Below are 14,563 nucleotides of genomic sequence, written 5' to 3'. Positions count from 1 at the left end.
CAAACCTGTCCCAGGTACCCCAAGCACTGCACATTTTGGATATCTCCCATATTGGACACACCCATTTCAGGTCTTGAAGTCGTTACTAATGAGCTGATGAGTTAGATGAGTGGCCTTGACCACTACTTCGACCAGAGGAAACCAGTGCTTAAGGGTAAAAACAGAACAACTGTGTCTATTGCCACTGAGTGATATACAGTATGTTCTCCTGTAGAGGCGATACCCTTAAATTAAGTCTGTGTGCATTCTTGTGGTTGCTTAGATATTTGAATTACACCAGCTTTTGGTCTGTACTACAGTAGTTTGTTTTTATGTTTTTTTTTTGTTTTTTTTAATGAAACTCAAGAAAGCAATAGTCAGCCTGTTAGTAGTAATTAAAAGATGTACTAAGTGTCTTGATATTAGAATAATTTTGGGATTTACATTTCTGTGTGTGTGTGTAACAATTAAATACAAACAATAATACAGTAACTTATGTAGGTTTGATTCTTAGAAGTCTTCATTAAAGTTCAAATGGTTAGGAAAAAAATTAATAGGAAATATATGTGGAAAAAGGACAATGGGCAGTTTGTATCCTGTTAAAGGGATCTTAACCAAATCTGAACAAAAAAATTCCCAGTTTACATGAAATATGACCGCAAACAAACAAACAAACACATAAAAGCCTATAAATACCTCAGTGGGAAAAAAAAAGTCATGATGTGCAATGATTTCTGTGAGCAGCAGGGGGCATCAGCGATCCACAACCAACAACGTCAGAAAAGAGTTTCAACAGTGTCTATCTTCCTTCAACCAGACAAGCTTTAAAATATATTAAAGAAAACTAAAGCTTTACTATGTTAACCAGTAACATTAGGTATAAGAATATTTCATAGAAACTTTTTCTCTCTCTCTCTGTACCCCGTTGCTTCTAATAATCTGGTTCAGTAGTGCAGGTCTCTAAACGCACCCAAACACTTGCGTAATAATCATCATCTGGAATCAGAGATCCTGAAAATTACATGAACAAACAGGCTGTGATGACGATGTGGGTGCGTGCTTCTCATAACCAATCGTACAGCGATTCATGTTGCATGCATGCAGCTCTCAACATGTAAATGAATGACGGTGGTAAGATGAGCACAAGCACTATGACAGCATTCAACAGTAACTTTCCGCTCGAACTGGACGGACTGATGTCAACGGAAGCTGTGTGAGAGTTTAACGGGAGGATATACTCAATATAATAAAATTCCTTGCACTTCAAGAAGAGAAGGGGACAAAATAAAGGTATTTGACATGTATAATATGGTGGTACATTGCATATTTAAAATAAAGTGTTACGAAGAAAGCTTGAGTAGTATTCAGTCTCAGGAAACCATGTAAGATTTATTGCTGCAAAACTTAAAGGTTCAACAGTATATTTAGATGTGCATATAATTTATTATAATTAATTGCTTATACAAATGTCTGGTGTATTGATGAAAAGCCGAAATCTTTGACTAAATTAAATTAGGTACCTTTTTGATGATTTTGTTATCTATATGCGTGCTATTGTCTTTACACCACATTTGCCTTTCGATGGAGTTGCATATACACGCTATGAAACATTTTTATGAGGCATTCCATTATAAGGGAGCTTTATGTGTCTCTCAAATATTTTTTATGTTAATGACTTTAACAGTGAAATGATGACTTAACTTTTAAACTATGCCTAGGAATAGCCATGTTCAGATAACACATTAGTAAAATCCATTAACTTTATTTTATTTTTATTTATTTTTTCTGTTGTCTTGATTCATAAATGTAGTTTGGTCAGTCCCCAACTACGTGTTTCTAACTTCTCCTTGTTGTAATATTAGCAAATTTGCGCAATGAATATGAATATTTTGTATTTATATATTTGTTAATTTTTAGGCTTTATTAAAAAGACTTGGAGGGAAAAAAAAACTGACTAAATGACAACATCCTTCCAGGATATGTCAGTAGGAGACCATTTTAAATAGTCAACCCTGTTATCATGGTTTTGTATAGTAAACAATTGATTATTAAAAGTGTCATGACACTTAATGTCAGGACTTTGAACACTAGGCTAGTTATGGCTAAATTATCTATAAAACTGTCAATTCTGTTTGTTTATTTATATCAAAGCATAGCTATATTGCGAAATAAAATAATAATTAAAATATCAAATGAAAAAGGCTACCATGTCAAGGCATGGCCATCAAATCTAAATCTGTGATTGGTAAAAGCTGAGATTAGAATTTTGTAACACCTTGAACAGTTCACCTGTAGGAGTGAACCTTTAAAATCCAGGAAGCCTTTCTTTTCCTTCATGATTATAATCTGTCAAAATAATAATCATAAAATAGTTGCTCTCAGTGAACTCAAAAAAGGCCTAGACATGATTTGGCATGTATGGTGACGTCTGTGCTTGCAGTCCAAAAATCATCTGGCAGCCAGAGGCTTTTGCCACTGAATTAAAATGATATCAATGTAATTTCTTGTAAATTCCACCCTTGCTTACGGGCATTAATACAAGCACACGTGCATTCATGTGTACACACAAAGACACCCACGGACCTCACGCATCAATGTTAAAGTTTGACTATACTTTATAGCGTGTATGTCTGTTTTAAAGACCTCGAGTTGAGCTGCCTCAATATTCGCCTTAAGCAAAGCCATAATTAAAGGACAGTTCTAACTAAGAGTATCTGTCAGTGTTATTCTAATTACACCACAATGTTATGTAGAACACTATATTCAACAGCCTCACAATTCTTTGACAAAGACCAAAACAATACTCAAACAGTTGCTTAGCATGCTCCTAATACTGGTTCCCTGGTAACATTTTTCTAACATCCCACAGAAATCTGTTTAATTTTCTCATTTTGCACTTTCTCATCTAGAAACTTAGCAATATACAGTTATAGCAACTAATGAAGCCCATTACAGGAAGAGCATCTTACCACACTCTTTGTGACAGTTCACCCAGAACTCCCCAGTCACACACAACAGGTTCCCCTTTTTCTCTTTAGTGGCTGGGGGTTCTGAATCCTATATATATAAAAATAAATGAGATCTCATGAGAATTCATATTTGTTCGTAAAGTGTGTTTCTACCACATTACTTGTCTTTTGCATTGACACTGAAACATACCATACTGACAGCCTCTAAATTATTTATGTCTCAGCAACTTTACAGACATACAAATAAATAAAAATCCTTATTTAATCTAATACTGAATTCATGGTATTAATTGGTTGATTTTGTTGCATTTATGATAAATTATATTATTTCAATCGCATTTATTTTACGCAGTTTACTCATTTATTTACGGTTTGTGACTACTGATGCAAGCTCATCTCAAAGAATTAAATGTTAAACAAGAATACACTTTAAAGTCATAAAATGAATAAGATTTTTGTAATTGTTTAACCATTACTTTGTGTAATATTTTGCGTATATATTATATATATATATATATATATATATATATATATTTTAGGGGTGTAACGGTACACAGTAGTCACGGTTCGGTACATTCCTCGGTTTTGGGATCACGGATCGATATGAGTTCGGTACAACGGGAAAAAGCATCAAATCCCCAATACTAGGTTTCTTTTCATTTATTTTGAACAGAGACTAGTGCAAATTAAACCACCAGCATTTAGTCCCCCCTGAGGTAGTTGGTACAGTACAGCCTCCTTTAGTGGCACTAAAGCACTAAAAATAAAAAAATTATACTCTAATTGATAGATTCCCCAATGCTGTGCGGTAAAATGCAACAGCTGTTTTCGAAATTATTGGTTTGATTAATGTGTTGTGTGTAGCCTACACTGTCATTTTCTTTGCATGTGAGAGTTCATTAACATGTGGTGAGAATGGCGGATGCACAAAGTTTAATATTACGCTTTTTTTAAGAAATCACAGAAAGATGAGCAAGGAGGAGTAAAAAAAGCCTACTTCACCTTTCCATGACAGCGAGTGAAGCGGCATCTGAGGATTACCATTTCCAGGACACGCATATTTCATCACTGGACTATAGTAGTGAGACTTACACCACACAAATCAGCACAATGCCAAATGTTTTTCTCTCATTATAACAGTGGAAACAACTTAAAATACTCAGTTATTTATGGTCATACAGATAAGAGTAAGACATCATTCAAAACTGTAAAGCGTCTATTTTTATTTGTGTACACTCACTTAAAAACAAAATGTATTTTTGTAAAATAAAGAAAACAAACAGGATGCTGCTTTCTGCCATCCCGGTTTCCTTTCTGTGAAGCTTGTGGAGCGCGTCACAAAATTTAATCGAAACTCAGCTGGTGATTCTAAAACGCAAGGCTGCATCCTACAAAGGCTACATATCTCGGCTGCCACATCATTAAACGTCACTGAAGGCCATCTCATTTTGAACGATCCTTGGAAGGCAGCCTTTGTTTCGCATTCTTCATTCGGCCTCTTTTGAAGAACATTTTAGATGACATAGCCATGCACACTTAATGGACCGTCTCATTCTAGTGTTTAATGCTGAGGAGGACACTAGCCTACAAGCCTCAGAAAGGACTGGACTAGGAAGGATGCGGTATCAGTAGGATGCAGCCTTCCGTTTTACAAGCACTCAGCATATAGGCTACTGGCTACTCCATGATATCTGTACCGTGACAGTACGGGACGAATACGTTACACCCCTAATAAAATATATATATACATACACTATTATAGTATACTTTATATTTTGAATTAGCTTTTATTTTCATATTTTCACTTTTCATTTTTATTACTTTTAGTTTTTTTTAATATTCCATTTAGCTTGAATTTTTTATTTTTAATAAAGTTTATTTCTAAGTTTAAGTTCCTTTTCCAGAGAACTCAATGCCGAATGTTGACGTGATGGGAACGCTTCCATGTGGCGGGTCTCTGAATCAAATGGGACACCCTACAGTCACAAAACCACAAGTGCACAAGAAGTTCGCCATTTGTGAAAGGGCTATTGTTGTCTGTCCAACAAGGTTGGGAAGTTAAAATGGGGAACAAACAATTGTGTGTGAATGTGTGTAAATGTGTGTGTCTCTGTGTCCACGCTACATCACGGCTGGTGACGCACACAATTTTGATGTCGTTTGTTTGGGAGAGGTGCATGCACAGTCAGCTCTCGAGGGAGCTGGCTACTTGCATTGTGAACGGCTCTCTATAGCCTCGTTTCCACCGAAATTACCCAGAACAATTTGTCCCAAGAACTCCCCCCCCCCAGACCTGTTGCTGTCTGCGTTTCCATAGCGGTCTAAATAAGTACCGCGAAGATTAGGACTGCACTTCTCTTCTCCATCTACATGTCATCACTAGGATCTGTCATTCAGGAACATGGTTTTTCCTATCACTGTTATGCTGATGACACACAACTCTACCTCTCATTCAAACCAGATTATCCGACAGTTGCTGGTCGCATCGCAGTCTGCCTGACAGCCATTTCTGCCTGGATGAAGGACCACCACCTTCAACTCAACCTTGCAAAAACGGAACTGCTTGTGGTCGGTGCCAACTCAACACTTCATCATAACCTTTCCATTCAACTTGGGTCGTCAACCATAACTCCTTCCAGGACGGCCAGGTGATGGATGATTGTTTAAGCTTTACAGATCACATCGCTACAACGGCCCGGTCCTGCAGATTTGCTCTGTACAACATTAGGAAGATTAGACCCTTCCTATCGGAACTTTCCACACAAATTCTTGTCCAAGCTCTTGTTCTATCCAGACTGGACTATTGTAATGCTCTCTTGGCAGGCCTTCCAGCATGCACTGTCAAGCCTCTACAACTGATCCAGAATGCTGCAGCAAGACTGGTCTTTAACGAACCGAAGAGAGCGCATGTCACACCTCTCTTCATCAGTTTGCATTGGCTGCCAATTGCTGCTCGCATCCAATTCAAGGCTCTAATGTTTGCCTACAGAACATTCACTGGCTCTGCACCACTATACCTAAACCCACTACTTCAGACTTATGCGCCCTCCAGAAGCTTGCGTTCTGCAAGTGAACGGCGTCTTGTGGTGCCATCCCAGAGGGGCACAAAATCACTCTCATGGACCTTCTCCTGGTCTGTTCCTGGTTGGTGGAATGACCTACCACGCTCTATCCGAGCAGCTGAGTCTTTAGCCATTTTCAAAAAACTGCTAAAGACATATCTTTTTCGTCAACACTTGACCCAGTAATATAGCACTTTTCTTATTTATATTTTACTTTTCTTTTTTCGATTTTTCTATTCTTTCTCCATCTATTTGCGTATATATTTAAAAAAAAATAAATAAATAAAAAAATAACCCCAACCTTGCTACGAGCACTTTACTGATGAAACTGTGACTTGACACAGCACTTACATACTGTTGTACTCATGTTGATTTGATTGCTTCTACTATTCTCATTTGTAAGTCGCTTTGGAGAAACGCGTCTGCTAAATGACTAAATGTAAATGTAGATGACCCGCTCTATTGGCCATTCGATGGCTGCAATGGTTGTCACAGAGAGGCACCTGTGGCTCAATCTATTGTCCATAAAGGAGAAAGATAAGGCTTTCCTTTTGGATGCCCCAATTGCTCACACTGGAAATCGGGAAATCTGTCTGTTAACCCCAGTTCTAACTCAGATGAGGTGCTTGAGTTTAGTTTTTGTCTGAACTCCAAGAAGAGTGTGCTTTCTCCAGTACAGAGATTGTGGAATTCTACCACAATGCAGGCACATTTGTCCCCTGCATGGATAGAGTCGATTCTCATGGCCATGGGCAAGATCAGGTCAACAGTTTCAGTTCCATCAATGTCAAACAGTTTCAGAGACTGTTGGAATTCATGGCAGCTGCGTCCAACATCATACCTTTGGGCTTTTTGTAAATGAGACCATTGCAGTGGTGGCTCAAGACCAAGGGGTTTTCCCCAAGTGGCAACTCTTTTCATATTATCATGGTTACATGCAGATACTTATGTACCCTAGTGATGTTGAACAAGCCTTGGTTTTTGGCCCAAGGTCCTGTGTTGGGGGCATTGTGTTGTCGCAAAATGCTAACAACAGATGCTCCCCTTATGGGCTGGGGTGCGATCCTAGACGGCGGCTCAGGTCAGGGTCTGTGGAGAGGTCACCATCTTTCATGGCACATAAATTGCCTGGAGATGAGTGCTGTATTTCTGGCTCTGAAATACTTCCTCCCAGATTGTCCAATCAGACAACACATCGGTAGTCTCATATATAAATCACCAGTGTAATCTGTGTTCATGCCCTGTTTCTAGACTGGCATGCCAGATCCTGCTCTCGACCCAGTCTACATACCCGGGTACCTGAATCAGGGAGCAAACATCCTGTCGAGGCAGGGGCTGAGGCCCGGGGAAATGGAGATTTCACCCAAAGGTGGTGGAGTCAATCTGGCAGAGGTTCGGCAGAGAGGATGTGGATCTGTTTGCTTCAGAGAATTCGAAACACTGTCCGCTCTGGTTTGCCCTCACACCTCCAGCACCCTTGAAGCTGGATGACATGTGACATGGCTGAGGCTTCCAAGCAATGTGTTGCACAATGGATTGTGCAGGCTATCTCTCAGGCCTATGGTGTGCGTGGAATACCTTCACCTCTAGGCATCAGAGCCACCTCTACTAGGGGTTTGGCCTCTTCTAAGGCATTACTGTACTATTCAGACACAACGTACTATTCCCTCAAAAGGGAACGTCTCAGGTAACAACTGTAACCCCGGTTCCCTGAGTTGGGAAGGAGAGACTGTGTCTCCTTGCCATACTTCCTGCATGCCTGAGTGTCTTAGAATTGGCACTGTTTCACACGTGCTTCAGATAACAGTCATGCGGAAACGTTCCCAAAGTGCCAACATTCAGATGCAGCGTCTCGTTACGGTCATAACCCGAGATGTTTTTCATCTAATATTTCTACTATTTTATTTCAGCTTTATTTCAATTACCAACAATTGCTTTTAATAGTTTTATTTTCAGTTAGCAATAACAACACTAGGCACTGCCTTAGCAATTTGATCAATTTTGGTTTCATTGTCAAAATAACATTAATAGTTTTATAGGTCTTTGTATCCAGCCTTTAACTGCTGAATAATTGAACAGGATTTGAGTGTGCATGTGGGTGGTACAGTTTTATTATCCTTCAGCATTCGACTATGACTTTTGTCTGTTGAACAGACTGCAAACAGGGATGAGTCCTTCAGACCGCCATCAATCTGAATGAAAAGGATAGAGGACTGTTTCATTATTTTACCACTCTTCGTTTTTGCAGACACCCTGTCACACTGCAGTCAAAGCCTGGAGCAAAGTATAACTGGTGTGTTTGGTTGTGTGCATGCTGTTAAAACCATGTCAGTTTGAAAGGGAGTCAGGAAGGGATTTTTTAGGGATCACAGACTGAACAAACATGCAAATGCTGCAACTGACATGTTGGAGCATGAATTAAAAAAAAAAAAAAAAAAAAAATCACCATAAAAGCAGTTCCATACGTGCTAAATATTCCAAGTAATCTGAAGCCATCCTAACACTTATAGTGTAAGAGCCATATGGATCAATTAAAATAGTTTTTCATTGATTATTTATTGTATTTCATTAATAATATTCCCTTCACTTATGTTCAGTTCAGAAATGACATTTTTGATGCCAAAAGCATCAGCAAATTGGTTTTTCCTTGTCATATGATTAAGATCTCCTTTTGTGTTCCATGGTAGAAAAAAAGGCAGGATTGAAATGACATCCGAAAATGATTGTTTTGGGGTGAACTATTCCTTTAATAGTTCTCAGCAAAGGTTACGTATTGGTGTATTAATGTATACTGGAATTAGTTTACAGAATTTTTTTTCTTGAGCAGAAAATCAGCATATTAGAATGATTTATGAAGGATCATGTGACATTGAAGACTGGAGTAATGGCTGCCACACATTCAGCTTTTCCATCACAGGAATAAATAACATTATTTAAAAAAAAAAAAAAAAAAAAAAAAAATAGAAATCAGTTATTTGAAATTTTAATATTTCACAATATTACTGTTTTTATTGTATTTTTATCAAATAAATACAGCCTTGGAATAAGATACTTCTTTTAAACATTATCTTACAGGCCATAAACTTTTGAGCAGTAGTTTAGGCTTTCTTTTAAGAATATTTATTTTTTGATTGCCATAGATGTCACATGTCTGACAGATGTCTGTTTTGGGGTTCCCTGAGTATAGTTTCTTTTACCTGTTTTGAGTCCCTTTGTCATTGTTTGCTCTGGTTACTTATTAGTTGATTGGTCAGTTCCAACTGTGCCTTATTTTACCCCTCATTATCATGTGTATTTATACTCCCCTGTTTGGTTCAGCTCTGTGTTCTCATCAGTATTATGTGGTTTTTGGTTCTCCAACTATTGCTGAGTGTTGTTACTTTCTATTAATAAAAGTACTGCTTGCACTTGTATTCGCTACTCTCCCTGTGAACCAAGCCATGATTGTAGATACTTCATTTTCCTCTTTTATTCATCAGCATGCATTTCTTTGTATAATACAGAAGTGAAACTGGTAAAAAAGATAATGGATACTATATATAATATAGGCTAATTTATGATTCATTTTCTTATTAGAATGACAGATATAATGAACAACTCAGAACACAGTCGAGAAGACTTCACTATGAATGACACCGGAGAGCAAGGCGTTTCCTTTCAGGTTGGTGTCTCATCCGAGTCTTTTCATTAGTCATTTCATCCCAAGACCCCAAGCTGATCAGTTCCTTCAGTGCCATCTGATCTCTCAATTAAACTGTCAACTGATTACACAGTATTCACAAAATCTTTAAAGATAATTGTCATCATTTACTCAACCTTGTGTCATTCAAACTAGGGTTGCAACTAACGATTATTTTGATAATCGATTAGTTGGTCAAATATTTGATTAATCGGATAAAAAAGCCTAATTTTCTTTTTTTTAAATTTTATTGACAAAATGCACTTTTCCACATCCTGCCCAATGCTGTCCTTCAAACAAATGTGCCAACTGAATGCTATGAAAACATAATGCAAAAGGACAGTTTAAATCCCTACATTAAAAATGAAGATAATAATAAAGATAAGAGGAATGTTCTGCAGGAACACACACATTCCCTCTGAACACAGTAACCTGTTACTGTCATTTCTTTATCCTATACATGTTGACATTTAAACCTAAAATTAAAGTCCAACAACAGATATTTCAGCAAAATGAATATATTTGTGCTGAATATTAATTGTCTCCCTCAAGTCTAATGCATCCCGTCTGTTTAACGTGCATGCGCCAAAGTCTGAAGTTTGTGACACTTACAGATAAGGATATAACCGTAAAATGAAAGTTTTGCGCTGAGGAAACATATCACACATTAAACAGCACACGCATCTGTCAAAGCGCCTGACAGGGCAAGCCATGTTACACATTATGCTAATGCAGGGCCTAGTTTAAAGGGTTAGTTCACCCAAAAATGAAAATTCTGTCATTTATTACTCACGCTCATGCCGTTCCAGACCCGTAAGACATTCGTTAATCTTCGGAACACAAATTGATATATTTTTGTTTAAATCCGATGGCTCCGTGAGGCCTACATAGGGAGCAATGATATTTCCTCTCTCACGATCCATTAATGTACTAAAAACATATTTGAATCAGTTCATGTGAGTACAGTACATGTACATGTTCAGGAAGATTCGGAGCGTTATGTCGAATCATGATTCGGATCGCGTGTCAAACCGCCAACATGCTGAAATCACGTGACTTTGGCGCTCCGAACTGCGGATTCGACACGCTGATTCATAATGCTCCGAAGCTTCCTGAAGCAGTGTTTTGAAATCGGCCATCACTAAATAATTCGTTATTTATTTTTTATTTTTTTGGCGCACCAAAAATATTCTCGTCGCTTTATAATATTAATATTGAACCACTGTACTCACATGAACTGCTTTAAATATGTTTTTAGTACATTAATGGATCTTGACAGAGGAAATGTCATTGCTGGCTATGCAGGCCTCACTGAGCCATCGGATTTAAACAAAAATATCTTAATTTGTGTTCCGAAGATCAACGAAGGTCTTACGGGTGTAAAACGGCACGAGGGTGAGTAATTAATGACAGAATTTTCATTTTTGGGTGAACTAACCCTTTAAAGCTTAAAATAAAGAACTACCATGTTTTAGGCAGCTTGAATCACGTACCTTTCCTGCAGCAGCTCACTCGGTTTCCTCCACTATTTTTAGATGCATTTTGTCCATAGAAATGTGTTACTCAGTGCTTTAATTTGACGCGACGGTTTTCCGTCCACGGTTGGCAGACGCGACTAATCGATAATGACATTCGTTGTCAACGATTTTCATGATCGATTTTATCGGTTAGTTGTTGCAGCCCTAGTTCAAATTACCTTCTTGCATTTTTGAAGAACAACCTGCATGATCTTTTCCATATAATGAAAGTGAAATAAAATTAGGCCTACTCCATATCATACAATAGCTCTGTGTGATAAATAACCAGGAATTTAAGATATTATTGGCATAAATGTTGTCCTGTTCATCACACAAAGTTATAGTATGGACACTTTCATGGTGTTGTTTTGTCATTTTGTTGCTTGACAGCCCTAGTAAACTTTCACTTTCATTATATGAAAAGAAAAGAAAAAAAACAACAACCAAGATATTCTTCAAAAACTCCACTTTGTGTTCCATGGAAAAAAAGAGTCATAAAGGTTTGGAACAAAATGCAGGTGATTAAATGATGACAGCTTTTTCCATATAGGTGAGCTGTTTCTTTATGTCGGTAAACATAACATCCACATTATCTCAAAGATAAAATATTTTCTATTTTCAGATTTTTCCAGACACAAAAGAGCGCCACCCCAAGCTGTCCAAGCGCCTGCCCTCCATCGTAGTGGAGCCCACAGAGGGAGAGGTGGAGAGCGGAGAGTTACGTTGGCCCCCAGATGACCTGAGAACCACAGACCCTTCCAGCCATACGCACACACCCTCTGAAGAGATCACACCGATGTCCGCGTCACAAACCCAGATATCACACAGCCAGAGTGCAGGTGTGTAAGAAAATAATTTAGGAAAAATGCAGTTTATTAACACTGACCCACACTATTCGTACAATGGTCTAAAGGGGAACAACTAAATACATGCTGCCTGAAGTCGGATTATATGTTTCAGTTTAGAGTAGTTAATTTATAAATGACTATGTGTGCATTTCCTCCCCTCTCAGATGAAGTCAAGTGCAGCAGCCTGGAAACATCAGGGGCAGCTGAGCATAACTGAAATTTAATAAAGACATTGTCGCAAGTCTGTCATTATCACAAGTCTCAGTTCTCACACAGTTTTCACACTTAGAAAGGCAGAAACACACAAGTGGTGTGAATAAGATCAGCGCTCACAATGCTATATCTGAGCACCATTTATAACACATTCATGGCTTTAAAAAGACATTTTGAAAGTCTTTTGTACTTTTCAAAATGGCTTTAAATTGCTTTCAGATTTAAAGGCCTAGTTTGTATCTTTTTTTCTGATGCAGAAATTATGCTAAGTATCTTCTACATTTTTATATATGTCTGAGAATATACTGAGTTTTATTTGGATGCCACAACAAAAAATGGATTGTATGAGCCCCCTAAAGTTGATCAATTTGAATGTACAAAATAATGTTCTATATAAATGTATAAAGAACTGTTCCTTTATCTTAAGTGAACAATAGAGCTGGCAAATATTGCATTATAATTTAGCTTTAATGACCAGAAAGTTGTAATTTACTCATCAGAATCAAGTATATAAATGAGCCATATAATAAGCACAAGATACACAATGGTTTTGGACACTTCGCGTCAAATCTAGAACAAGATATTATTTGATTTGTTGTTATGCCTTTCACTTTGATGTATCCCACAAGCCCATATATATATATATATATATTCAGAATGATTGTTCATGTGAACATTATTCATAACATGCTCAGTGGCTGAAAACTTTATGTGAGGAGACTCCATCCTCTCTCAACACCATCTGGCTGAAGCTTGTGAGGAATGACTGCTGCTGAACTTCAAACATGTCTGCCTGTCAATCATCCTGAGGACAATGACATCCTTATATCTCCAAGCCCTGTCTGACTTTCTGAAGACTTGAAATTATGTTTTTTGTGCACATACACAATATTTTCAAAGTCCCACACTGGACTACAGACAGAGACTACCTATTATACAACTTAATTCAACTTCTGATTTTAATTAGTTGTGTTTGCTAAGACAAGCTTGGCTATTAATATTTTCTTTCTTAGGGTTATAGGAATTTAAACAGACACCTTGGTAACTCATTCTGAACAGTTTGTACTACAGGCATGAATGACACTTCAATTCGTGTTGGGAAATACGGCCAACTCCAATATCATGACTGACAGTTCGTAACTATTTTACGCTTTGGCGATTCGGTGTCTTATTTGTATGATCTCATTCATACGTTTATGTACAATCTGCTTACGCTCCAGCGATGTTTATGTTTAAGGGTGGATCTTCAAGCTTACTTTTTTCAAAAAATGTGTTTTCATACAAAATCACCACTTTGTAAAACAGTTAGGTTGTGAGATTGGATTAGTATTGCATGTACAGTCACATTTTTTTACAAAAAAAAAATTAAAAAAATTTAGTTAACGGCAATAGTTCAGATAGTAATATTGATAATGTGATTCTAAACCATTCACTTCACAACATACATTATATTTTTAAATCCCCATTGTGAAACTGCCTTGATGTGTATCTCTGTTTATATATTAAAATGGCATTTTGTCTACTGTAATATTGTCATAATCCCGTGACTAAAGGCTTGTGTTGTTTTGAAAACACTCTCCATCACTATCATATAAGAGGTGTCACCATCAGGATTTTTTTCAATCTTTTTTATTAGCATGCATTGAAAGTTGTGACTTTTAGTACATTTAGAATAATGAAACTGACATAATTAACCAGAAAATACAACTTTTGGGGGGAAAAAACCTGATCGGATTTTTTTTTTTTTTTTTTTTTGTCCAATTGCCTTCATTCTCGATAAAATTTTGCAGTAAAGATGAACTGATATTTTGATATTACACTTGCTCTTATGCACACATTTTTTTGTTTGTTTGGTAAGTTAATAAAGATTAATATTAAATAACTGCAGGGTTTGTGTTCTTCATCTATTAAACTGTTATCCTTTGTTTAGACAACATAAACTACTTTACTAGTTACACCATTTAGCTCTATTTTCTTACAAACTGCTGTTTCATTAGATATAGATTATGTGCAGTTTTTAATCATACACAGCAAGTTCTCTTCTCTGCTCAACATCCCCATTATTCCCAAAATGGCAAGGAATAATGGGGATATTGTTTGGGAGAAGCATTTTCATCTGATCCTGTCGATAGACAAGGACACAACAACCTCCACCACTCCATCTCCACCTCCATAATTATATTAATTAACTAGCATTACTTTATTATGTAGTCTGGTGGGAACCAATAGCTCAATTCTTCCTCTTGAGCTCATCTACTGCGGACAGCAGGCCAAATCTATTTAGCTTTATAACTCT

At 37.3% G+C, this 14,563-nt stretch overlaps 1 protein-coding gene across 1 annotated transcript; it reads left to right on the top strand.

The window, feature by feature from the left end:
- The first annotated feature begins 1,090 nt into the window (after positions 1–1,090).
- On the top strand, positions 1,091–14,149 carry si:ch73-49p17.1 (protein LBH). Its single transcript, XM_051917663.1, has 4 exons — positions 1,091–1,269; positions 9,587–9,671; positions 11,829–12,045; positions 12,219–14,149. Exons 2-4 carry the CDS (start codon positions 9,588–9,590, stop codon positions 12,269–12,271), a joined length of 354 nt encoding a protein of 117 aa, XP_051773623.1. The 5' UTR covers positions 1,091–1,269; position 9,587; the 3' UTR covers positions 12,272–14,149.
- The last annotated feature ends 414 nt before the right edge of the window (positions 14,150–14,563 follow it).

Source organism: Ctenopharyngodon idella, chromosome 13 (genome assembly GCF_019924925.1).
Source record: "Ctenopharyngodon idella isolate HZGC_01 chromosome 13, HZGC01, whole genome shotgun sequence".
Lineage (NCBI taxonomy): Eukaryota > Metazoa > Chordata > Actinopteri > Cypriniformes > Xenocyprididae > Ctenopharyngodon > Ctenopharyngodon idella.
The sequence above is the reverse complement of the archived record's forward strand: the minus strand, read 5'-3'. Positions and strand labels throughout refer to the sequence as shown.